The 25,922-nt window shown below is 41.6% G+C and overlaps 2 protein-coding genes across 2 annotated transcripts; one reads left to right on the forward strand and one right to left on the reverse strand.

The window, feature by feature from the left end:
• Positions 1 to 2,943: 2,943 nt before the first annotated feature.
• On the forward strand, positions 2,944 to 6,051 carry LOC104876672 (olfactory receptor 10P1). Its single transcript, XM_010644837.1, has 2 exons — positions 2,944 to 2,956; positions 5,093 to 6,051. The coding sequence occupies exons 1-2, from the start codon at positions 2,944 to 2,946 to the stop codon at positions 6,049 to 6,051; spliced, it is 972 nt and encodes a 323-aa protein (XP_010643139.1).
• A 12,220-nt stretch (positions 6,052 to 18,271) lies between these two features.
• On the reverse strand, positions 18,272 to 19,210 carry LOC104876671 (olfactory receptor 9). Its single transcript, XM_010644836.1, has one exon. The coding sequence runs from the start codon at positions 19,208 to 19,210 to the stop codon at positions 18,272 to 18,274; it is 939 nt and encodes a 312-aa protein (XP_010643138.1).
• Positions 19,211 to 25,922: the final 6,712 nt, after the last annotated feature.

A 25,922-nucleotide genomic window follows, 5' to 3' on the forward strand; every position in this document is an offset into this window, starting at 1 on the left:
CCTCCCACACACACACACACACACACACACACACACACACACACACACACACACACTGTACACAGCTTCTATCAATACTTTAGGGGAAAAAAACAAAGGTAGCACAATCCAATCATGCTCCCAGGCTTTCTGACTCCATGAAGAGTATCCTTGCTTTTCCACAGCCCCTACTTGGCTGCAGTATCCAAGTTCCCTCGTACCCAAGATGCCAAGCCTATCCCTCCAGAGTTGCTTCCTACTCCATTCACCCTCTAAGATCCTCACCTCTTGCATTCAGGAATCACAGAATGAACCAGTCATACAAGCAGCCAGCCACATCTTTGCCAACTAACCACAGCTTATCTGTCACTCCATCTACATGCCTATTAACTGATCAATTTATCCACCTACCTGTCTTGCAAAGGTGTATTTAAAGTACAGGGATTGGTTTTCTGCCTTAAAAAGAGACAAAGGGAAGTAGAAATGGGGAGCTGTTGAATGAGTACACTACAGGTTTTAGTTTTGCAACATGAAAACATTCTGGAGATCTGCTGCATGATAATGTGAGTGTACTTAACACTACTAAACTGTGCATATTAAAATGCTAAGTTTTATACATTTTCACCATAATTAAAAATAAAATTCTAAAAGTAGAGGAGGGACTATTAGAGAAGGGAATGGGCCCACTAAGAAAGGGGAAGGTGGAGAGGAAAAAAGAGGATAGAAGGGAGAGCAGATAGCATGTAGGGAAATGTCACAGTGAAATCCATTACCCGTACATTAATAATTATAATGTTACAAGCAAGAGTGAAAATAATCAATTATGATTAATATATTTATATTTACTATGCACATAGAAATTTATATTAAACTATATATTAGAATATTCATATTAGAATAAATTAATAAACAAATATAAATTTTTAATGGATGAATGTGGTCTGCATGTCTAATCCTAGCATTCTAGGAGACTGAGGCAGGAGGATTGAAAGTTCAAGCCCACCCTCAGCAACTTAAAGACATAGCAAGACCCTATCTCAAAATTTAAAGAGAGAGAGAGAGGGAAGGAAGGAAGGAAAGGAAAGGGATGGGAATATAGTTCAGTGTGAAAGTCTTGGGTTCAGGCTCCAGTACCAAAAAATAAATAATCTTCATCCCATCTGTGACCCAATAGGGAGTTATTCTCAGTCTTCTCTGTTCCTCTGTGGGAAGCTTTGAAAAGGATAACAATGGCTTCAGTGCTACCGTCTCTGTGAAGAGGTTCCCCCCCCCACTATGTTAGAACATTAATGAAATAAGAGAAGTAGAAGAAGGAAATAAGCAGAGTCAAAGTGGAAACAGAAAAGGGGAGCTGAGCTCAGGGAGGGAATGAGCAAAGAACACAGAAAACCTTGCCTCTTCACCCCACAGATGATATCTCGGAGGAAAATGTAATCAGAGGGCCAAGAGTGAAGAGAGGCTCCCAGCGTGGCAAAAGTGAGGCAGATGTGGAGAAGAGACCTCAGTGAGGACAGACAAGAGCCAGAGGAAGCCAGGCTTTACTCAGGAAAGGAAGACTAGGATGACACTCATGCTTCCACTAAAAGAGCCCAAAAGCATTCACATTGTTTGCATCATTATCTACAATACCAAAAAATAAAGAGCAGTTTAAATCACAATAATATGAGAAGTGCTTGTTAAATGTTAATGGGGAAATTCAGTGTAGCCCTACAAGAACCTTTTTTTTAAAAAATGATCATTCAGGGCCAGGGACTTAGCTCAGTGGTTCGGTGGCCTGCCTTGCAAGCTTATATGTGTGTGTGTGTGTGTGTGTGTGTGTGTGTGTGTGTGTGTGTGTGTGTGATCATTCAGAATACTATGTGGTCTCATGGCAAAAGTGCACAACAAATATTACAAAAAGATAAGAGCAAAGCAAAGTGCTACACAAGCTAGTATCACACTTATGTAAAATGGGTTGGCCGTGGGACAAAGACTTGAAGGCAGTGCAACACAGAAAACAACTAAGGTGATAGAAGCATGAATGACTTTATTCCAAATATCTCAAGTATTGTGAATTGAAAAACAATCTCTAAAAATTTGCAAGCAGAAGATCTTTTCCATGTTATCTAAGTGGTGTGGGCATGTGAAGGTTTATTGACCGATGGATTCAGACATTCCTGTCTAAACTCTCTAGTTCATCTCCCAACAGTATAAAGTGAAGCCATTGGCTTCACAGGAGATATACGATACAGTGATTGAACCCTCAAGCTTAAAGATAAAACTATTTCTGTTACTCTATATCTGATCTTCTGAAAAGAAACTCTCACACCTCTGGTTCCCTTCCTGCAGTGACAAAAATAATATTTATCACTAGTGTTATTTTTTTCTTTCTTTTTCTTTTTATTGAGTTTATTGGTACAATCTAGGTATACAATACAATTACATTCATCATTGGGATCCTGTACCTTTACATGATAGGTCTTGATTCTCATATTTTCCCCTTGTCCCTGCCCTCCCTTCACCCCTTCCTCCCCTCCCCATTTGCAAACACTTTATTTCCATTTTTTCAGTTTCTCATATTTATTTCCTCTCCCTTATTACCTTTCCACCACCCTTCCCACTTTCCCTACACCTTTAGCCCTTTACTTCCTATTTCACATTATTAATTATCTCATTGGGATCCTGTGTACTATTATAGTTTTTCACCCCAGAGAAACTATTCGGTATTTCAGTTAAAGAAATCTCTGTATGAACATTAAAAATAGGGAATCCTAAAATAAAACTAAAAAGGAAAGTAAAAGAGAAAAGGCAATGATGTAACATTAATATAATGCTTAATTCTGGAGATGAAAATGGACCCTGAACACATTTAAATTGCTTCTTGCTCTTGTAGTCTTATCTTATTCTTTTTTTCATTATTTAGAGAATACTTTATTAGTTTCTGTAATCAAACCAAAGTAGATATGACCTTACATATTTAGCGCAATGCGGTACCCCTGTACACATGGAAAAAAAATTTTTTAATTAACATTTCTAGACCAATATGGCTGTCCATTTCTGTACAAAGCCAACTCAACACAGTAAATTGGGATAACTTTTTCCAAAGTTGACAGCATCGTTAAAGTTTTTTTTCTTTTTCCAAAGTTGGCAGCACCATTAAAGTTTCCCAAAATTCAATTTATATATATATATGTGTGTGTGTGTGTGTGTGTGTGTGTGTGTGTGTGTGTGTGTGTGTATATATATATATATATATACATAGACTAATAATAGCAGTATGTTATGCATCGATAGCAGCAACAGCTTTTCCAGGTTCTGCAGTCTTATCACTAGTGTTATTAAGGTCAATTGAGATACTGCACAATTCCCAGCACACAGCAATCTCTACATGCAAGCTAGAGTAAATGGTTTTAGGCAAGAAAATATGGTGAGAGAACAAAGATGGTGGGATAAAAGTTGGTCTGTGAACAATGTTCAGAATGTTTGGGGCTCTCTTCCCTAAATATGCACCGGAATGGATTAACCCCAAGAGTGGGGTGAATGTGAGTGATCAAAGTTTGGCAAATCCTGGTATCCGGGACTTCCGGAAAGGTCCAGTCTTCTATCTTTGTCTAAATTGTTGCCTGATGTTAGACAAATCATTTCATTTTGGTTCATCAGTTTCCCTGTCATTATAACTGGCATTCATTAATTGATTCACCTTATAAATATTTAGAGAAGACTCGGTATAGCCTAGTACCATGCTAGTTTTTCTGCTCATTGAATTTACCTCTAAGACACTAGATAATTAAATGTACAAACACCCGCATTACACCTGGATTTGAGCCCAAACTCTCACTGACTAGGTGTCTGACTTGGAGAAATTTACTTATACTCTCTGGGCTTCCATTTCCTTATCTGTAAAATGAAGAAACTAATGACTTCTATGTCTCTTGTGGTTGTGAAGATCCAGTGATTTAAAGAGTATTAAATCCTTATCCTAGTGCCTGGCAAAGACCAGGAACTTGGGAAACATTAGCAACTGCCAAACAGACAACTATGCTCCCACCTCCCACTTTGTCCTGCATGATCTTACAGTGGAGACTATGCTGAGAAGTGCAGTGTCTCACAGGGGTGTGGACAAATGTGCCTTCTTCAAATATCGGAAGGGCTTTCTGATGCAAGAACAGTTAGAGACTCTATGAACTACTACACATTGAGCCAAGACCAATGTAATGGAGGCTTTTCAACAGGGAGAGGAAGCCAAGGCTAAAAAGGGTTACTTCAGTAGGTCATGAGTGTCCTTGCCACTGTAGCTGTTGAAACAGACACTGTATAGCACCCTTTCCAAATACTGTAAATAAACCATGAGCGCTGTGACATGGAAATAGGTGGCCCAAATGTCACTAAATGGCACTTCTAGTCCTAAATGCCATGGATAATTATTTCTGGGCATGAGATGCAAGAGTACCAAAAACTACCATGAGGCGGTGGAACATAAGCTAAGACTCAAAGGATAAGTGAGATTTTAATAAAAAGAGGGAGGTCGGAGAGATCAGGGTTGATTGATCAGTGCAGCTAGTGCAGTCAGTCACAAGGGCCTAGTTAAGAGGACAAGAAAGGAATAGGACAGGTGCCATACTACCAAAGCATGATGCAACTGGGTAGTCTTACCACAAATAGTCATGTCACTGTGCCACAGTGTAAATCTTCAGCTCCCCCTTGTGATCACTAGACAGCAGCCTAGGACCATTCTCGTGTACTCTTATTTGTTTAGGGTTCTGCTTTCAGTTTGGAAAGTACAAAGTGGTCAAGGTTATCGCAGCTACTGCAATTCCTCCCTCTGGAGAAAGACCCAAAGTACAGTGCTGTGTTCTTTCCACATGGGATGAGACCTCAGACACAGGACCACAGCATGGGAAACAGTGGGAAATGCCTGGGATAAGATATTTAGGTTCAAGTCCCAGTCCTGTCACTCTTTGGGTACTAGCTCAGGCAAATTGTTTAACCTCTCCTCTGAGACCCCTCACTCATCCATAAAGAGAAGATAATCGTTCTCGCTTGATTTTGAGAGGGACTATATGGAAAATGCTTTACAGAAATATAGAAATGCTGTTTTTTTCTAAATAACTTCTTTTTTTCCCCTGTGCTATAGCTTCTTTCCTGGAAAAACTGGCTAAGAAAAATGACACTGTGCTGCCTGAATTCCTCCTTTTGGGGTTCTCCGACATCAAGGCCTTGCAGGGGCCCCTGTTCTGGGTGGTGCTTCTGGTCTACCTGGTCACTTTGTTGGGTAACTCCCTGATCATCATCCTCACACAGGCCAGCCCCATATTGCATTCCCCCATGTACTTCTTTCTGCGCCACCTCTCCATGGTGGAGATCCTCTACACCACCACCATTGTTCCCAGGACCTTAGCCGACCTAGCTTTGCCATACCCCAGGGCCATCTCCTTCCAGGGCTGTGTAGCCCAAATGTATGTCTTCATCGTCCTGGGCATCTCAGAGTGCTGTTTGCTCACAGCCATGGCCTATGACCGGTACGCAGCCATCTGCCGGCCCCTACACTACTCCACTCTCATGAGTCGACAAGCCTGCATGGCCATGGTGGCCACCTCCTGGCTCATGGGCATCATCACAGCCACTACCCATTCCTCTCTCATCTTCACTCTGCCTTACCCCAACCACCCAATCATTCCACACTTCCTCTGTGACATCCTGCCAGTACTAAGGCTGGCAAGTGCTGGAAAGCACAGGAGTGAAATCTCCGTGATGACAGCCACTGTGGTCTTTATAATGGTCCCCTTCTCACTGATTGTTATCTCCTATGCCTGTATTCTGAGTGCCATCCTGGCTATGGCTTCAACCCAGAGCCGCCGAAAGGTCTTCTCTACCTGCTCCTCCCACCTGCTTGTGGTCTCCCTCTTCTTTGGAACAGCCTCTACCACCTACATCCAGCCCCAAGCAGGCACTTCTGTCATCAGAGATCGAATCCTCAGTCTCTTCTACACAGTCATCACGCCCATGTTGAATCCCATCATCTACACCCTTCGAAACAAAGAGGTGACAGGAGCCTTGCAACACATGGTGAGGAGACAGGTCCCTTCATTCTGAAGGGACCCCGGGGAAGCCTACTTTTTCACTGACTGCTCATTCTCCCAGCCATCAGAATCAGATACTGTACTTTGTTTGATACTGGCCTAGCAGAAACTATGATACAAAGAAATAATGCCTCAAGATAGAGGCTTCTGGGGCTGGGGGCAGAGACCGAGATCAGCCTATATCTTCTCTCTAATTGCATAGTCCACACTCACTGTCAAAGCATGACAATAAAGCACTCTGCAGGTTAGGGTACTGATGCAACTGTCTGGGTGCTTCCCAGCAGGCCACAGATGGAGATTCCTAGTTCCACGTCCTGGAGTGTCCTTCCTAGTGAAAAAGCAGGGAAAAGCTGATATGGAAGCACAAACCATTCCAGGTAATGCCTCCCTGGCTCCTCCGCCACTCACTGCTTTCCCAATCTCCATGTTCTCCACACGTGAGCTTTCAATAGTTACAGCTCTCAGGGAAGAATCACAGCTACCAACACTTCATCAATGACATGAGCTGCTCAGGAAGCAATGAGAGGCCAGCCTTCCCTCCCACCACTTACTGATCTTTAAACTGTCCTTGTCCTGCACAGACATGGCTCCTCTGCTAAGGACTGGTTCACATAGAAATTAGTGTTTTCCTCTGTAGCGAGCCATACTTTGCCCCTCTTCTCAGCTCGGGTCCCACAGAATTCCCCACCTCCAGGCAGATTTCTGTGCCCTTTCACAGGTTGCTCTAACAGAAACTGTCGCACACATATTACCCAACATGCCCACCTGGCAAACTGTTATTCATGCTTTAAGACTCAACTGAAGGATCTCCATGAAATTTGTTATCTGAAACACTTTTCATTACTCCTCTCTTTATATTGCTAACATTGTAAAGCTTTTTACAGTGAATTATAACTATTTTTTATACTTCTTAATCTATTTCCAAGCTGTTAGTAACCTGAACAGAGGAGAAGAGGACTCAATCCTTCTCATTCCTTAAGTAGCTTGATGAATGTGATCGAATGAATCACTCAGGAGTGATAATGCTCATATAGTCATGTGATGCATTTGAAAGAGCTTTATAAGCTGGGTGTGGTGGTGCACACCTGTAATCCCAGGACTCTTAGGAGGCTGAGGCAGGAGGATCCCTGTGAGTTCGAGACCAGCCTGAGCCTACATAGTGAGTTCCAGGTCAGTCTCAACTACATAGTGAGACCCTGTCTCAAAAAACCAAAAAGAAAAAAGAAAAAAAATGAAAGATCTTTGTAAAATTCTGTTTTTTAACTACTTAAACTTCATGTTCAAATTGACTCCCAGAGATGTTCAAAAATGCCAGTTCATTCTACGTCCTCCAAAATCATTGTCTGCTCCCCTTGAAATATTTCTCATGAATCTTCTTCCTAGCTTCCCCAACCCTTGATTTCTGATACTATCTGTAACTCGTGACAACTTGTCTGGCTGATCAGAAGTCCTCAACCTCACTGGGCCATCAGCCTTATCCCCTACATCTTCACCAGCACCCAGATTAGGGGAGGCTCTGAGGCCACCCTACTGAGGACCTGGACAGCAGACATTAAATATTCATTATGACTACTCAGAATTTGACTTTCTTTCAGTCTTTGCTAAATCCTCCTACTTTAGAAGGAACAGGAAGAGAAAGGCTAGCTCCTCTTTTAGTCCTAAGAATGCTTTCCAGCCTCCTAGGCATGTGACATCTATCCAACAATCAGATGCTCCCATGTCTAAATAGGACTGAGTAGCTGGTTCCCACAAGAGGCCAGAAGCTGCAGGCAGACCCGTTCAGGAAGCAGCAAAGATGGCTGCAAGGAAAGTTGTCAGCCTAGAAGTAGCATCTGGGCAAAAGCTAGCAAGAATGATCTCTTCAACTAACCAGGTTGTGTGTATGGTGATTACACCTAGAAGTTCAGCCTCTAATAAAAGTATTAGAGGGAAACTTTAACCTTTGGTATTAGGGATGAAGTTGTCTTAGAGACAACTCTGCTTAGAGGTATTAGCTACAGAGAACTTGGAATCATATAACATTTTCAGACAAATAGATACAGAGTCTGGAAGCCCAAAATTGTAAGATACTCCTAATATTCAGAAAATAACCTGGCAAGGTCCCTGCACTCATAAGACTCACAGTCTAATACAGGTTGGGATGGAGGAAGGAAGTGGAGAAAAAAGGCAAATAAACTGAGCATTTAATAAGAGCAATCCTGGGGATTGAACTCAGGACCTTGAACTGGTAAGGCAGGAGGTGGCACCACTGAGCTGAATCCCTGGCCCCAGAGCAATCTTTCCCCTTCCCCTCATGGGCACTCTATTAAAATTTTATTTTACAATCTAGCTGTTCAAAACATCTTTATATCAACAAATACAGCAGTCTGATTATTGGAATCGTGTTATTTATCTTGAAAAGGTTGTATTTGCAGCAGGATGCAAATATCTTTCAAGAATATTTACTTCAAAATTACTGGCTTTATTAGGCATATTTTGTTCTCCCTATTTTTATCTCTGGGAAAAAATTTTAAAAGTATCTCAGTGTTCATTTGATAGGTGAGATGGTTCCACTGACTGTATCTGCTGTGTTTGTCTGAATTACAGCTGTTTACCTTGCAACTTTCTTTAAGATTAATTAAATGCAGATGTAACTATAAATCATGGGAATACCTGCCAGTCCTCTGATTAATACCTAAAGATATAGCCTCTCACCGTGACCACTCTGTAATCCCAGCTGTTTGGGAGACTCATTTGGAACAACAGAAATTGAAGACCCACCTGAGCAGCTTAGAGAGATCCTGTCTCAAAATAAAAAACAGAAATGCCTGGAGATATAGTTCAGCAATAGGGCGCACCTGAGTCTGCCATATACCACCAGAAAAAATAGTCTTAATGTGCATGTGAAGGTTAATGATTCAAAATAGCGAGGTGTGTTCCTGGAAGGAGTGACTCAATACGGTACTTTCACCCTTCCTCAAATCATGCACACATACAAGGTGCTAACTTTGAATGGTACAACAAGGTAAACTAGAGGGATTTGGAAGTATTCAGACAGGAACTGATACAAAAAAAACTATAACAAAAAATTCATTACACTCATTTTACCAGGTTATAAAGAAAACTTAAAATACAGTAATATAAATATTTTAATAGTCATTTAATATAAAACTTCCAAACATGTCTTGCTTCAGTGAAGATAATTTTTACATTAGATATTGTGATTGAGAAATGGCTAAACACCTGATTTTTAAAAGGACTGGTGGCAATCATCAAGGAAAATTATTCATCGAAGTAAATGATAAAAAATGTAAAACCTTTTTAATTGATCTAGAATTTTGCATAGTTGACATTACATGTAAATAAGCCACTAGATCTTCCATTTTTTTAAAAAATAGTAACATTGAAAATTCTTGTATTATAGTCATGAGAATAGAAATTTAAGTCATTTTGCTGAAAAATGTAGGATTTTGCAAATAAAGGAAATTCTACAACAAAAAAGAAAATTCTTGCATTAATAGAAAAGGTTCATATTGACTCATGTTTTTTCAGTGATACATATTTCAAACTACGGTGCTCCTGGAGCTCTGGTATACACAATGTACATACATTTAAAGCAGACACGCTTCAGCCAGTTTAAATAGAAAAGGGGATACTTCAGCTGAAAATGGACAGAAGTAGCCTATGTACAGGTAGTAATTTGGAAATAACAGAGCTAAGGAAGTCACTTCCTCCTGCCCATCTAATTCTACATAGCAACCTATGGCCATTCCTGCTTCCACTGTCATAAAAGAGGTAAAAAATAAAATATAAGAATCCAGGAGATCTTTGATGTTTTAGGTGAGAGCATGTACATGCCGGATCTCCTGGTCTGACCTTCACTCACCTTTACCCTACTTCCACCTCAGTAAGCGTTCAGAAATATATACTACATGTCATAAATAGAATTAGAAACAGAGTGAATTCTGGAACAACCATGCATGTTCAGAGCCCCTAAGGTGACTCAAAACCCAGTTATTCATTCCTGTCAATCACACCTAGAGATTCAGGGGGAGGCACCTAGGCTGAGATGCACAACCCTTAAACTCTGGAAGCCTATAAGACACACATGTGTAAATACCAAATAGTTTCTCTGGTGTGGAAAACTAAAACTGTAAATAAGATCCAAATTGTATAATTGATAATGTGAAAGAGGAAGAAAAGAGCTAAAGGTGTAGGGGAAGTAGGAAGGGTAGTGGGGAGGAAATAAGGGACAAGAAAAAATATGAGAAAAGGAAAAATGGAAACAAAGTCTTCGGAAATAGGGCAGGGTGGAAAGGTTGAAGGGAGCGCAGGGTTATGGGGTAAAAATGAGAACCAAGACCTGTCATGTAAGGGTACAAGATCCCAATGATGAATGTGACTGCACTGAATAGTTTAAAAGTACCAATAAACTCAATGAGGAAAAAAAAAGAAATAAGGAGGAATAACATGACTGTAAAGTAAATAAATAAATAAATTCCAGAAGCCTGATTTATCACACATGCTACTGCTGTTTCCATGTGCTGTGATTGTGTATAGTCCTTTTACTTTTCTGTCACCCTGGCACCTTTTTTCTGTCTGTACTATATCTCTTGTTGGCACCGACTTTCCCTGAGCACAGCTTTCTGTGACCTTCCATCCATGTAGCCACTTGTCACTTGCTACTGGAGATGTCAATTCTTTCCTTGTCATACACAAGAGCCTGAACTGTATCAGCCCATTCCATGGTAGCACATGAGAAAAGAAGTTGAGAATCACCATGGAGAGGTGAGCCCTGCAAAACCTACCCATTCTCCAACCCCTGAGGGCCACTTCTTGAGCTTGCTGTGTTCACTGAGCTCCAGGGGCCCCAAATTCACAGTGGGCAGCAAAGCACTCAGGAATGGGATACAGAAATAGCAGAGCACAAAGCAAAGCAGTGGGTGCATCTCACTTGCCCACTAGGGTACATCATCAAAATTCATTCCACTATAACTTCCTCCTGAGGAGCTCCAAGCAAAGCCACATATGTTCAGGCAAACCCACGTACATTCAGATGCAAAAACCTTGATCACTCTGTCCATCCCAAGGCCACACATACTGAAAACAAGAGCTGAGAAGATTAATTAATGTCTTATAGATCACTTTCAATCTGTGGGACCACCAGCAAGCCAGGTTGCACTGTATGGGAATCTAGAATTTAATATACTCAGTCAGAAAGTCCTATGCCTACCTGTGTACCAGGAAGTTTTTTTCTTTCTTTCTTTCTTTTTTTGGGGGTGGGGTACTAGGGATCGAGCCTGGGTCCTTATGCTTGTGAAGCAGGTGCCAAAACCACTGAGCTAAATCCCCAGCTTCAGGAATTTGATTTCAAAGAAAAACAAAACAAAACCTAATGGGCAAGACAAGGCAATTAACAGACAACTCCAATTTTATGATACTTTATGTAAGGTACACAAAAGATAACAGCAGGACAGTAGTATCAAGAATCACAAAAGAGAAGCCCCTAAACCACGCTGAAGGAGATGGAGAAGGCTCCAGGGAGGAAAGGCCAGCTTATCTGAAATCGAAATACTAATAATAATAAGTTATTTAGGAAAGAAGAAAGAAAATGTTAATAAATCTAAATATATTAATATTTGAAGAGTTTATTTAAGCTTGCAATAATTAATAACTCAATCAACACAGAATTGAAAGGATTATAGTACTCCACTGGGTAGGGCACAAGAGAAAACTAATAAAATGTTCATGAAAGCAAGACAGGGAACCATGCCTGATTCTTTAGAGTGGCAAGTCCCTAGCAAGACCAGGATAAACTTTTGGATTGCTAGTTAAAGTGCTAGCAGCACCCAGCACTCGGGAGGCTGAGACAGGAGGATTGCTATGAGTTCGAGACCATGCTGGCCTACATAGTGAGTTACAGGTCAGTCTCAACTACATAGTGAGACCCTGACTCAAAAAACAAAAAAAAAGTGCTAGAACCACTTAATCTAATGGCTTTCCAATTAATTTCTTTAACAAACAGGAAGAGAATATGACAAGGTCCATAGGTGAGCAAAGAACAGCATATTTATGGAACTTCAAACATTTGAAACAATGAAGTATATGGACAGTAAGGAAAGTGATATATGGAGGAAGACATATATAGTTCCCAAATCTGATGTGGCTTAAAAAGATCCAAACAACCATGAGCTTTTTCCATTGCTATAACAAAATACCAGAGCCTTGAAAGTTTATAAAGAAAAGCTGTTTGTTCAGCCCACAGTTTTAGAGCATGAAGATTCAAGATCAGTTAGACTCTTCAATTAGGCCTACAGCAAGGGTGCCAGTAGCAAGAAGAAAGCATGAGAGATTGCATCAAGACAGGAGGATGCATGAAAGGGAACGATCACTAGGAGAGGTGGGAAGTCATGGGACAGGGAGGGCCCAGTCTTGTTCTTTATAGTAACACTTTCAGGAGAACTACCTCAGGATCCACAAGTGCTACTTCAACCCCTTCCATGGGCAGCACTCCCAATGAACTTACAACTTTGAAATGGGCACCACTTACTGACATGAACACACTTAGGACTAAACATCTAAAACAAAAACCATGAAACACCATACTCGGACGACGCCACCATGCATCTTTCCCTATGTGTTCTTGACCAATGAGGAAACAGACACTACAGTTAGACAGGAAGGAAAACATCAGCTTTCTTGCTAATAAAACTGAATTGGAGGACATGGCTTGAACCTAATGTCGAAATAAACTTCTTACTCCCTGCATTTCCCCATTAGCCCACAAGTACAAACAGAAGATTGATACAAATCACTCAGAGTGAGGGTTCACCATATCAGGGAGGAAAGTGAAGGCAGGCCAGGCTGAAAAAAGAAAAAAAAAAGGCCAAAGAGAAAAACATCTTGTGGACAGTATCACCAGCAAGATAAGTGGCTAGCCTGCCCAAAAGAAAGCACCAAGGAGCCAGAGGGAAAAGCCAGAGGGAAGTATTTCTACCCTTGTTTCCACCCAAGGGTGGAAAAAAAGAGCCTCTCACCTTGTGAAAAAACTGAGGATAGGGATAATTAGGAATGTTCACACCTATACCAGCTCACACAATGGAGGAAGTTGGGGATCACCTGGAAACCTGGCTGCTCATCCCAAGTGACAAGAGCAGACTTGAGTTTCTAAACAATAGTTCTGACTGTGGTAGCGAGAATAGGTAAGAGAGGCACAAAAAAGAGCTACAGAGACCTCAAACAACCTTCCTCGGCTAACACAGCTGGGATAAGTAGCTCTGTGCCACTGCTTAATACACAGGCATCTTGTTCGTCTCTTAGGACAGACTTTGTCTCTTGTGCTCAAGCGATTATACTGATGCATTCATTCCAGAGAGTAGGAGATAAATCCCATGAAATGCAAAGGCAGCACCTCAGAGAAGGTTTCCTAGGCAGGTCAAGCTATCGCCTTGGATGATAAATACAGTCACCTCAGCTTGTTCTCCATATTTAATAAAAAGAAATGCTGACTCTCAAAATTGGAAGTTACAAAAGCCCATTGGGATCTGCTGCTTTAACCATTTATCAATATCTTTAAAAATCAGAAAGAGAAAAGGCTCTCCAGATTCTTGAGGTTGCAGTCCTGCCCTCTGATCCCTCTCACCTACCCAGCCAACTGGGAGATGCTCAGTAACAGTGGCATTGGAGCCTGTGTTAAATACAAGAGGTGAATCATGAATTCAGGAGCCAATCCTTACATTCTGGGCAAAGAAATCACATCTCTTGTGAATCTGCTCTTAGGCTGTGAGTAATTGCGCTTTATTTAACTATGGCAAAATACCTAAGGCACTAACAATAAAAGATATTCTGTGCTTCGCTTATAGTTTATGACATTTAACTCCAAGATCAGATCATCCTCCTGGTGTGAGTGTCTGCTGAGGACACTGTTGAAGCACTCAGCCAGTCTCCTACCAAGTCAGCAAGGTGAGTTTCAGAGAAGGGCTGCACAATCCCATCAAGGGCATGGCTTTGACAACCTCCTTCCCAGAACGTTTACCAATATAATGAGTCTGGGGAAGAAGCATTTTTATGGACTTCTGGGGGCCATTCATCTAAAACATAGCAAGCTGCATGTAGGAAACTTATGTACTGGACACCTGACCTGTAGCCCACAAGTGAATATGGACAATTGTCCACAACAACAAACTGGATGTAATTTGATCCACTAGCCCAGTGTTATTTGTACCCAGCAATGCTTCATCAACATTAGGGAGCAAAAAAATTTAGCTGGATCCCATGTATGTTCTACAGACATAGAGAAGTTACATTCACCTCCTTCCCTGACAAACCACCTGAGTACATTATTATTGTTTCTGTAAATACAACATCATAATGGCAGAAAAGAACCTTGTGCATGAACTTAGAAATAGGAGCTTCCCTTGGTGGACTAACAAAGTTATATCAACTGTGAAGAACTCAACTTGGCATTGACATTGGCTTCAAAATTAACAGCCTTAAGGGACACAAAGCCTATTGATTTCTACAAAGACCAATAGACCAAAGTTACTGGCTTCTATGAACTCTGAGGGCAACACTTCAGCCCATAACCCTAGCTAGTCTTAGTGGACTCCTGGGTGGAGACTGAATCTGGTGGAAGTGATGAAAAGAACTGGGGGGAACTTAACAGCTCACATTGCTAATGAGAGGGTTGGATTCCACCATTCACCAGAACCAGCACACACAGACCATCAGAGATATCGCCAGTAGCACGTTCTAGCTGCACAGTAGCAACCTCAACAGACACTCCCGTGCTTGTCACTCTGGCCTTTCCACTGTCCTAGTTTCCAGCATTTTCTTAGCTTTGTTCTCCATGTCTTTCATCTCCGTGAGTCTCCACATTCAGGTTTTGTCCAGCATTTCTCATCTCCCACCTGCCATGCCTTTCATGATCCCTAGGAAATGGCTCATACAATCCTTTCCAGCTCCTCCCCCTCCAACCTTATACCAGGATTTTCTCTTTTCCAAATCCCACACACAGCTCTCTCCTAGCTTCTTTTCAATGTGTATATATCAGGTGTTCCAGAAACGTTAGGGGAATATTTTTTCCTTTTGGTGCCAGGGACCAAACTCGGGTCATTGCACTTGTGAGGCTAGCATGGTGCCAATACTTGCCTCATCTCTTTCAGGTTTCGGGTGTCAAGTGTTGTGTCCCAGCATGAGAAAAGTGCCAGAGAAAGACAGGCCACGCTTATAGATGTCCAGCTAAATAGGAATTTTTTTAATGAAGAAAGTTCAATGAAGGTACAGGATCCCAGGAATGAATGTAACTGTATTGTATACCTAGATTGTACCGATAAACTCAATAAAAAGAAAAAAATAAAATAAATAAAACAATAGTTACTATAAAAAAGAAAGTTCAAAGATTTCAAGACATCTGTAAACCTTCATAAAAGGTATTATTATTCAAAGTGTAAAAATACTATTACCAAATGTAGAAGTAACTGAAATAGATTACTTAGCAAGTTATTATTAACCGTGCACCGTGTCAAGCATTTTTCTTTTATCTGTGTATCAATTTTATTTTATCTATTTCACAAACATTTCTAAAATATTCACAGTGTTTCAGGAACTATTCCAGGCACCTGGAATACACTAGTGAAACAGACAGGCAGCATCACTGCATTCATGGGAACCTACATTTTAGCGAAGAGGGAGAAATCATAAAGAAATAAAGAAGTTAATGTCAAGTCACACGTATAATTCTGCAGCAAAAAAAAATGACAAGGAAAAGCCAACTTTAATATTCACTACAAACCTGTGAAACACAGAAACTGTTGTAATTGTACTTTGAGATGAGAATGAGTTATTCTTTAAATTGAAAATGCCCCAAAAGCCTCATATATTTGGAAGATGAATTGATTAGGGAGGCATTAATAGCTGACTTACTGTTAGTTGGGGGGGTCTTGTCAAAGAGTTGGCTCACTGGATCTGACCTGGTATGGTAATCTCCTTTCCTGGTTCCTCCTTTCACTCTCTGTTTCCTGTCTGTCATGTGAGCAGCTTTTCTATGCCCAAACCTTTCCACTATGCCGCTAAACATGCAAAAATTCAACTTCTAAAACATGAGCAGTATTAACCTCATCTCTTTCAAGTTGCAGGTGTCAAGTGTTGTGTCGCAGCAGTGAGAAAAGTGACTGAGAAAGACAGACCATGCTTATAGATTCTAACAATTGGGCTTCGGCATTACAAAGCACTCACATCCAAGGAAACTAAGATATTTCACAGGAGCTATCTTCCTCTAACGAGGAGGTAATCTGATCATTTCATTCAGACTATGACCTCTAACTTCAGTCCCATCATTGCTCAAAGAACAATGGTTATCAAATAAAAATACAGGGCAGTTGGTGGCATTTGGATTTCTCATAAGTGGTGGCGGAGTTTGATTTGATTGGTTATGTTTTGTTTTGTTTTGTCTTGTCTTTTAGTGTATTTCCCAAATATTTCAAGGGACGTGTTATACTAATACTTTACCTGTTATATATTTCACTATGTCAGTGAGAGAAGTATGAAGCCACCTAGGGCTGAGCCAGTTCCCTCAAGTCCTCCTCATTTTGTCCCAAAGCTCAGTTCTAAACAAAGAATAAGTACGGTGGGTTCTCTTTGTCTTCTTCAGACATCAACCAAAGAGCTTCTTTGCATCTAATTTTGATACCTCATGGTCTATTTCCAGGCCGCATACATCTCACCATGCCCTTGATAAGCTGTGGGAAGACAACTCCATGTCCTTACCATCGCAGCCATTGACTAATAAGAATATTAAATATATATCTATACTTTCCCGATCCTTCTCTTTCTGGGCTAATTCCAATTCACTTCTAACTCTTACTCTAAATGGTTTGAAACATCTTGACTTAGCAATCCCAATTCCATAACTGTATGTTAAGGGAATCAGAAAAAAAACACAAATATGTAAGGACAATAAAATTTATCTCAGCAATATTTAAAATAAAACAAATTTAATTCCAATAACAAGTACATTCATATGGTAGGATACTAAATCAATATTAATATCATGTTTACAAGTCTTCTGATAATGTACAATATTAAATATAGTTTAATAAAGCAGAAAATACCTATTACAAACAATTTAGAAAATATACTCTCATTTTTAGTTTTTATAAATATGCATATATATGCAGATAGAGAGAAAATAGACTACAGGGCACTCTTAACACCAAATTAACAGTTACTTTCTTATGGATGGAGAATTCTCCGAAATTAACAGTATTACAGCTGTAAGCTGGAAAGAAAGTCAATGTTATTTCAAAACACTCATTATTAGGCTTTGAGAGGGACTTCGCTCCTTGTGCTGTTCCACCTTGTGGCTTAAATATAGCAAGGAGTTTATGGGCAAGCAAGACCTGGCTTCCCAAGAAAAGGAACACAGGTACTGGATCTGCTGGCCAGTAAATGAAGGCACACTCCAAAGACAAAAGGTGCACAATTTGTTGCAACAAACAAAAGTGATGATTCAAAAGTCTAAGCACCAAATAAACACCTTCTGATGAAGAGAAATGTGAACTTCTACTGTAGGATCAGAAGGAAAATAAAAAAGCAAGGCTGACAAGGGTGTAGGAGAAGTAGATGAGAAGAGAACACCATCCCTTCAGGGATCCCAGAGAAAGACTGAAGTTAGGAGGGAAATAACTGCACAGGTGGCACCCCACCTACAGCAGCAGGAGCAAGATTCAGGGACTGGACTTGGAAAGACAGCTCAGCCAAGCTTAGGATTTGTTTATTCCCTGTCACCCAAGGTATCGATGCTGAACCTCACAGGTGGAGTAAAGGAGCTTTTGTAGCAGAAGGGGTGATTGGTGTCAGAAAGAAGCTTGTGATGAGAAGCCTGTGAAAAAGTAGAAAGAAGGATGATACCTTAAAAATTATAACCCCAGAAAGGTATGTGAGCCTCCAGGAAGAACAAGAATTGCACAAGACTATCACAGTTGCCTCCCCTCCTCGACTTCCTTCAAGTATATTTGCCCAGCTCTGCACCTGCTAAGCCAGGTCAGGCTGTAGGCACAGCCCACAAAAGTGCAGCTCAGAGCAGCATCTCTGTACCCTGGGGCCTCACTCTGGGTAGAGGAAAAACCCCACCACTCACATTAACGCACAGCAGTTCAGACCTTGTGGACTACAGGTCCAAGCTTCCCACTCATCCTTGAAAATGGGTACAGGTCAGGCCCTTAGCTCTAAGAAGTTGGGAGGGGAATGGAATGTCAAGGGCTCCAGAGGTACCTATCCATGAGCCTCCTCATGGCCCCTGTGACCTCCTTGTTCCTCAGAGTGTAGACAAAAGGGTTGAACATAGGGGTGACAACTGTGTAGAAGACGCCAATGACCTGGTCTGTGTCTGGAGAGGAGCCGGCATCAGGTCTCAGATAAGCCACAGTCGCAGTCCCAAAAAAGAGAATGACCACAAAAAGATGGGAGGAGCAGGTAGAGAAGAGCTTTCGACGACCCTGGGATGTTGCCACTCCAAGGATGGTGGCAAGAATACAGGTGTAGGAGGCCATGATCAGCAAGAAGGGGGTCAGGACAAAGGATATGGTGACAGCTAAATTCCCAACTTCACCCGTGAAGGTGCTCCCAGTAGCCAGTCTCAGCACAGGCATGATGTCACACATGTAGTGGTAGATGGTGTTGGCACCTCGGAAGGGCAAGGTGAAGATGCAGATGGAGTGAGTGGTGCCAGTGATGATGCCCATGAGGTAAGAGGCCCCCACCATGCAGTTACAGCCTCCCTGGTTCATCAGGGTGGTATAATGCAGTGGCCGGCAGATGGCAGCATAGCGGTCGTAGGCCATGGCAGTGAGCAAGCAGCACTCAGTGACCCCAAAGAAGGAAAAGAAATATAGCTGGGTGAAGCAGCTGGCAAGTGGGATGGTGGGGTGGGTGGACTGGAGATCAGTCAGCATCCTGGGCACGATGGTGGTGGTGTAGAGGATCTCAACCAGGGAGAAGTGGTGAAGGAAGAAGTACATGGGGGAGTGGAGGGCGGGGTCAGCCAGTGTGAGGACGATGATCAGGGAGTTGCCCAGCAAGGTGACCAGGTAGATGCAGAGCACCCCCCAAAACAGAGGTCTTTGGAGGGAAGGAAAACCTGAAAACCCCAACAAAACAAACTCTGTTACTGTTGTGCCATTGTCACTGAGCATGTCTCCAAAGTCAGACGGGAAGTATCCAGAAAGACCTTCATGCACTAATGAAAGGCAACCAGGCAAAGACAAGGGCTGTAGGACACAGGTGGGAAAGTCCACAGAAACATCCCAGCACTCAGGACTAGGATGGGTGAACACTTGGCCTGCTGGTGACTTCTTCCTAGAAAAATATCTCAGAGCAGAAGGAAGATAAACTGGGGAAGTTGAGGGAAAATGACAAATCTTCCTGGAGACCAAGTACTTGATAATCAGCAAGATGGATTTTCCACTCACACATGGACTTGAAGTGAAGAGCTGAGAGTGAAAGGACAGCTCTCCTTGAGGGGTGCTTTAGAGTTCAGGCAGAAAATGGGAGCCAGAGTAAAGTTGAAAAAAAGGAGAAAGGAGGAAAAATGGATCCACCTGAGGCACAGAAGGAAAAAGAATGAGGGAGCAATAGCACCAGCAAGAGACAAGACACAGGACTAAAGATAACAGTGAGACACACTGTAAAGCTTTTACCTGCAGCCAGGTCCCCAAGGCTCTCAGAATGCCCCTCCCCAGCAGCACATCACAACAGCTCCATCTCCCCAAGTGCCTGATTCCCAGAGCAGAAGGTAGGGAGAGTAATCACACAGGAAATGACGAAGAAGAAGGGAAGAATAGCTTCCTCCTGCTACATCACACTGCCAAAGTTCCCTGCCCACAGGCCTGGGTCTGGAGTACCCAGGGTCCCTGAGCCAGGCCTTAATGGAGCTGGGCTCAGAAACCCAGTGTTCTAACTCTCTGGGTGGTTGGTACAAACTGGACTGTGTGGCCCACTGCCCTAAGGGCCACCTCCTGTCTTGCCCATCCTTAGGATTAGTTCCCAATTTCTCCCAAGTGCTCGTAGGCACATCTTTTAAATCTTTTAGTAACACAGTGCTAATCCTCAAAGAAAACAATATGACACAGCAACAGGTCTGACCTCTAGAAGAAATCCCAACCCCACACAAGATTCAACCACCCACTAGCTATGGAGAGAAGCTCAATACTCTGTAGCTTAGAAATAGAAAACACTCTTCTAAATCTTAATGGGACTGATAACATTCCACTAAGCATAAGATGACAGAGGTGACCTGAGAAGATGGCTTGAGTATTATTAGCTCAACGAATAAAGACCAAATGGGGCCAGGGATTTGACTCAGTGTTTCCACTGCCTGCCTTGCAAGCTCAAGGACCTGAGTTTGATCTCCAGTACCAAAAAAAAAAAAAAAAAAAAAAAAAAAAAAAAACCAAATGCAGGGCCCTCAAATGGTGTGTACCACTTAAATTTGAAGGTTTTGCTCATGCTACAGGTTGACATCCAGTTTAGTGCTCTAGAGAGATCCTTCTAATCCAAGACAGCCTGTGATTTGTTTGTGTTATCTTCTTTCTTATTTTGTGAAAGTGTTAAGAATTTTAGCTGGGTGCACACCCATAATCTCATCATTCTGGGAGCCTGAGAGAGGAGGATCACAAGTTTAAGAACAGACAGAAAGCTTAGTAACTTATTTTAGAGATCCTCTGTCAATTTTTTTATAATAAAGGGAGGGTGGGAGGCTGGGGACTTAATTCAGAGCAAGGGCTCTCAGTTCGGTCCCTAGAACCATTCAAAAATAAATATTTCCAAATAATTTATACAATTAGTTTGCTCTCAAGAAGGGAGAATACAACTCACTCCTCTTCAGTTGCAGGCTGCACATACTGGTCTTCTAGGAAGAAGGAAGGATAAGAGAACGGAGGAGCCACTGACCAGCACCACCTCAGCCAGCAACCAAAGTCAACAGCTGAGCTAAGTCCTGCTGACTGTTCACACCTTTGATGTGATGTGGTGTAAGCAGCACAGACTGCCTACCCAAAATGTATAATCCCAGGATAATCACGCAAAAAAACACCAGACAGACTCCAATAGAAGAGCATCCCATGAAATAAATACCTCAGTGTTTCTCAAAACCGCCACGGTCATTATAGCAAAGAAAGTCTGAGAAACAAAGGAGACATGACAACTAATTATATATCCTGTTCAGGGTCCTGGAATAGAAAAAGGACATTAAATTTTTTAAAAATCACACTCTCAGAGTGGTTAATAGCAGTAGGAAAGATTGTATAAAACTTACTTTACCACATAAGACATCTTTGGGAGATGCAGGGTCGAGTTCAGACTCAGAGTTGTTCAGAAGGGGCTCTGGGCCTAACAGTCCTCTCGGGATTCTCCTTTTTAGCCTCTTCTCTCAATGTGTGTGTGCTGTCTGGTGCAACATACGCTCATCTCACTGGATGTCAGGGCTTCCTGTGATGATACACAAGTGTGTGGGGTTCTACTCTTGTGGGTTCCTTCTTCCGTCCTAATACCAACTCCTGTCCTTGAATCCTGAGTATTCAAGTGCATGCTGGCTCAGCACCTGACCCAGGTAGCAATTTACTTTTTTTTAAATTGAAGTAACATTCATATCACTCAGAATTGAGTATTTGAAAGTGCAGGATTCAGTGGTATTTAGTATATTCACAATATCAGCCAATCATCACACCTATCTAGTGCCAAAATCCAATCAGCTTTTGCACATGTGTAGTTTCTGTAACAGCTGTTAGCCATGTGGAGCCCTCAACACATGCCCTGGGTGAGTACACATAGTAGGTGCACATTATCTCAAAACAAGCATGCAATACCTGCAAATAGAATGTGAAAAATCTGAATCAAATATGTAAAAAAAATCTGGATCAAATATGAACTTTAGGTAATCATTATGGGTCAGTTTTTGTTCGGCCACACTAATTTAAGGTGTTACTGTCTGAGGAAGTTTTCTGTAAACATATAACACTCGTGAAATAAAATATTATTCCTCAAAAGTTTTAATATCCTGGGCTAGGGATGTAGCTCAGTGATACAGTCCTTGCCTTGTGTCCATGAGATCCTAGGTTCAATTTCCAGCACCCCCCACACACACACACACACAAAGGTTTATTGACTTGAAAATGAGTTTGAAGTATATTACAAAGTGAAAAAGAAAAGAACTACAAACATTATATTTTCTGTATAAAATTTGTATTCTAATAAATAGATGATAAATAAATGATATACAGGTACCCAAGTATTAGCAATGAGAGGCTGTAAGATGAATGGATTTGGGGTATTAGCTATGTTATTTTTGTTCTTTGTTTTCTAATATATTTTAGATTCATAAATAATATAATAGATAAAATAGTATATAAAACATTAAAATAGAATGATGGACTTCATCTTAAATTATTTTGATGTTCTTAATATCTAATTTATTTTCAACCAACTATGCCTCCTTTTTGTATTTAAGACTATTTTTATCTGTAGTCTTATTTTCTAAGTTGGTCAGTAGTAAGTGTTTCCTGTCATCACTGCACATTTTTCAAATGCACACCTGGCAGGAAAGCTGCCAGCCAACCACAGTGATGGGTACTTGGGTTGGTTCCAGCTTAGGATGTTTAACACTTTTGTAATTTCCATTTTAACTGAAGTATAAATAAGAATGGATATGATTGATTCTAAAAAATAGATCAAAATGTCAAGTGTTTTGGTTTTGGTTTTGGTTTTAGGTTTGTATTCTGTTTTGGGTTTTTTAGTTGGGGGAAGGGTTGTATGTTTGTTTATTTTATTCATTTTGGGATTTTTTGCAGGGGGTTGGTTGGTTGGTTTTTTGTGTATGTGTTTGTTATTGGGTTTTGTTTTGCCTCTAAAAGTCTGCACAATTCCATAAGAGCATAATTTTGTGCTTTGTGCAAATGGGATCACATCATCCCATGTAATGAATCACTGAATAGCCACGTTCATAGTCATACTCTTTTCTAAGAAAAGGGGATTGTAAAAGGAAAGGAAGTAGAAGACTTTCTACATCAGCAAAGAGTTCAGTGGGTTTTTTTTTTTCCCAAGATCACTCTGAATTAATGGTGAAGCTAATACCAGTAAAAATATATGTCACATGTAGGACTTGGCCATGTGACCCTTAATCTTCATTCAAAGAGGCTTAAATATTGCCACTCTCCAGATGAAGAAACTGCTGTGATGGAGATGAGGTATCTTTTGCCAAGTCACAAGTTCTGACCCCAGCAGAGCCAGAACTCAAAGTCAATCCATCCACCCTCATAGCCAATATGACTGAGAGCTGTAAACACAGCCAAATACAACAGTCACCCCACATGACTCTGTTTTCCACACCTGGTTCACAGGAGGAAAAAAAAAAGTTGCCTCAGAGGCAACTGTGCAACCCCCATCATGAAACAAAAGAGGAAACAGAGGTGGAAAGGAATTATTTTTCTCCAGCCATTAGCAGTCATGGTGCTGCATCTATGTCTCCAGGCCCCTGGTCTACTGCTTTCTCTACCTACCCCCATCTGCTGCAACTCTGAGTGCAGATATGAGCCTTGTGAGCGCACATGTCAACCTCGTGTGTGTGTGTGTGTGTGTGTGTGTGTGTGCGCGCGCGTGAGCACACAGAGGCATCTATCCATAGGAAAAGTATCCAGGAATGCCCAGAGCAATCACACCAGTACAGCAGCTGCTCCAATCAGCACCTGCCCTACACAGAGGCTGAGGTCAGAGACAGTGAGAAAAGTGTAGGGAAGGGAAGGGGCATAAGATAGTGTAAGGTACCACAACCAGGCCCTGAGGATGCTTTAGTGGGTACAAGATTCTAAGGCCATACTTCCTTGATGACAAGTGTACAAGGCACAGAGCACCACATGTGGCCAGCAGGGGATCACATATCCCAGAAATAGAGTTCAAGCCACAAGTCCTACCTTCCCCAGGACAGAGCCAGGTCCATGCTCCTGCCTCAGCAGCAGATCTCAATGTTGTATATGCAGTCCTGAGGGAGGAGCAAGCACAGTGTTGCAGGAGTAAATAGGATGCAAGGCACAGCACTGGCAGGGCTGAGAAAGCATGGCAAGAGTCATGCAGAACTTTTCTGACGCCCTGAGGCATGAGTGCCCTGAGTTTCATTGAGCCTCTGACATAGCAGCTAAGGTCAATGAGTAGGACAAAGGCCACCCGTGCTGTGAAAGTGTCTGCCCAGATACTGGAGAGTCCTGCTCACTCAGCAGTGTTTTCAGACAGGCACATTACAGGTGGGGTGCTGCAATGCCTGGGGTTGGCATGGGTGGGGGGACAATGAAAGGGAAAATAAACTGAATGAGCTGTGGAAATGAGAGAAGGTACCAGTGGATGCTGGCCAACCCATAAAGACATTAAGATAAAACTCTCCTCAAGTAGAATCTGAGGACTTTTCTAAAGATCATGAAAAAACACCTGAAGCTTATTTCAGGGAAAGTTATTTTCCCTGCCAACCATAACTTCTGGGCATGCTTGTGCAAAGTTCTGTCATTGCTGTTGTTTTATGGAAAATGGTTGAGCAAAATCTCACAAGTGCAAAGAGCTGCTAAGAGAGAAAATGTGGCACAGGGACTGGCCTCTCCAGCCCCTAGAGATCCCTTTTATTCTGCAAGTCTGAACATTAGCTTGCATCATTGATACAGATGGAACTTAATAATTAATAAATTCTTTCTTTCCATGGCTTCCATGAGTGAATTTTAATTGATTCCCTGAAGTCAGCCAAGTCTCCCTGTCTCCCGCAGTCCTGCGCCCCAGCTTCACGATCCTGATTATGCAGCACACAGCAATTATAACTGCAAAAACTGCCACAATTATTTTTGTCCCTTGGCTATTAAAAAAAGGAAGCAGAGGAGAAAAAGTTTGCAGCCTAGCAATGAACAGAGCACTTGGGGAATTTTCCCGCATTATCTCCTTTTATGCTCATATCAACCATAAAGCTAGGCCAAGTGGGTGTCATTTCTCCCAGGTTTGAGTGACAGAAAAGCTAAGTGACCCAATGACTCCACAGTCCTTGGACAACAAGGATGGAACTGGAATTTGAAATCTCAAGAAAGATCCATGCCTCTAAGATGCAGTCCATCTCTAACACACCACTCAGTCCTGCACATCATGGGCTTACCTCTCCTGCCAGCTGTGTCCCTATATCAGCTAATTCTCTTAAATCCTATCTATTTCCAATCCCAAGAGGCCTCCTAAGTCCTCATACCCTGCCCTCTTTCTACTTAGCCAGGTGGCTGCAGCAGAAGAGAATGAACCCTGTGATGAGGTCGCTGGCCCCTACCATGGACCTCGTTATACCCTTCACACCCAGCTCAGTTCCACGCCTCCTCGATCCCTTCCCATAGCAAGACTTGCCTGCTATCTATATTTATTTATTTTAGAGCTGTTGCACAGTGTAGACATCATACCTTAACATAAAACACCACATTAAATCAAAGATTAATAATAGAAACAAGGGAAATAAATAGAAAGGAAATACATTTTTAAAAAGAAAAGTACTGATATAAAACCAGCTCAATGACAATCATAAACATATATGCACCAAATATAAATGCCCCCAACTATATAAAACAAATATTAAGTAACATGAAAAACCAAATAAGCACTAATACAATTGTAGTGGGGGATTTAAATACCCCACTATCACAAATTGACAGATCTACTAGGCAGAAAATCAACAATGAAATAATAGAACTGAACCAAGCTTTGGAACACATGGACTTAATAGATGTTTATAGAGTATTCCACCCCCAAAAACCAGAATATACATTCTTTTCGGCTGCACATGGATCATTCTCCAAAATAGACCACATACTGGCTCACAAAACAGGTCTAAATAAATGCAAAAAA

The sequence above is a fragment of the Fukomys damarensis genome, unplaced genomic scaffold (genome assembly GCF_012274545.1).
Source record: "Fukomys damarensis isolate Sample0158 unplaced genomic scaffold, DMR_v1.0_HiC HiC_scaffold_15, whole genome shotgun sequence".
In the NCBI taxonomy this organism is placed as follows: domain Eukaryota; kingdom Metazoa; phylum Chordata; class Mammalia; order Rodentia; family Bathyergidae; genus Fukomys; species Fukomys damarensis.

Coding starts and splice junctions, on each gene's coding strand:
- LOC104876671 (XM_010644836.1), bottom strand. CDS start 19,210: ATGCTCAGTGACAATGGCACAACAGTAACAGAGTTTGTTTTGTTGGGG.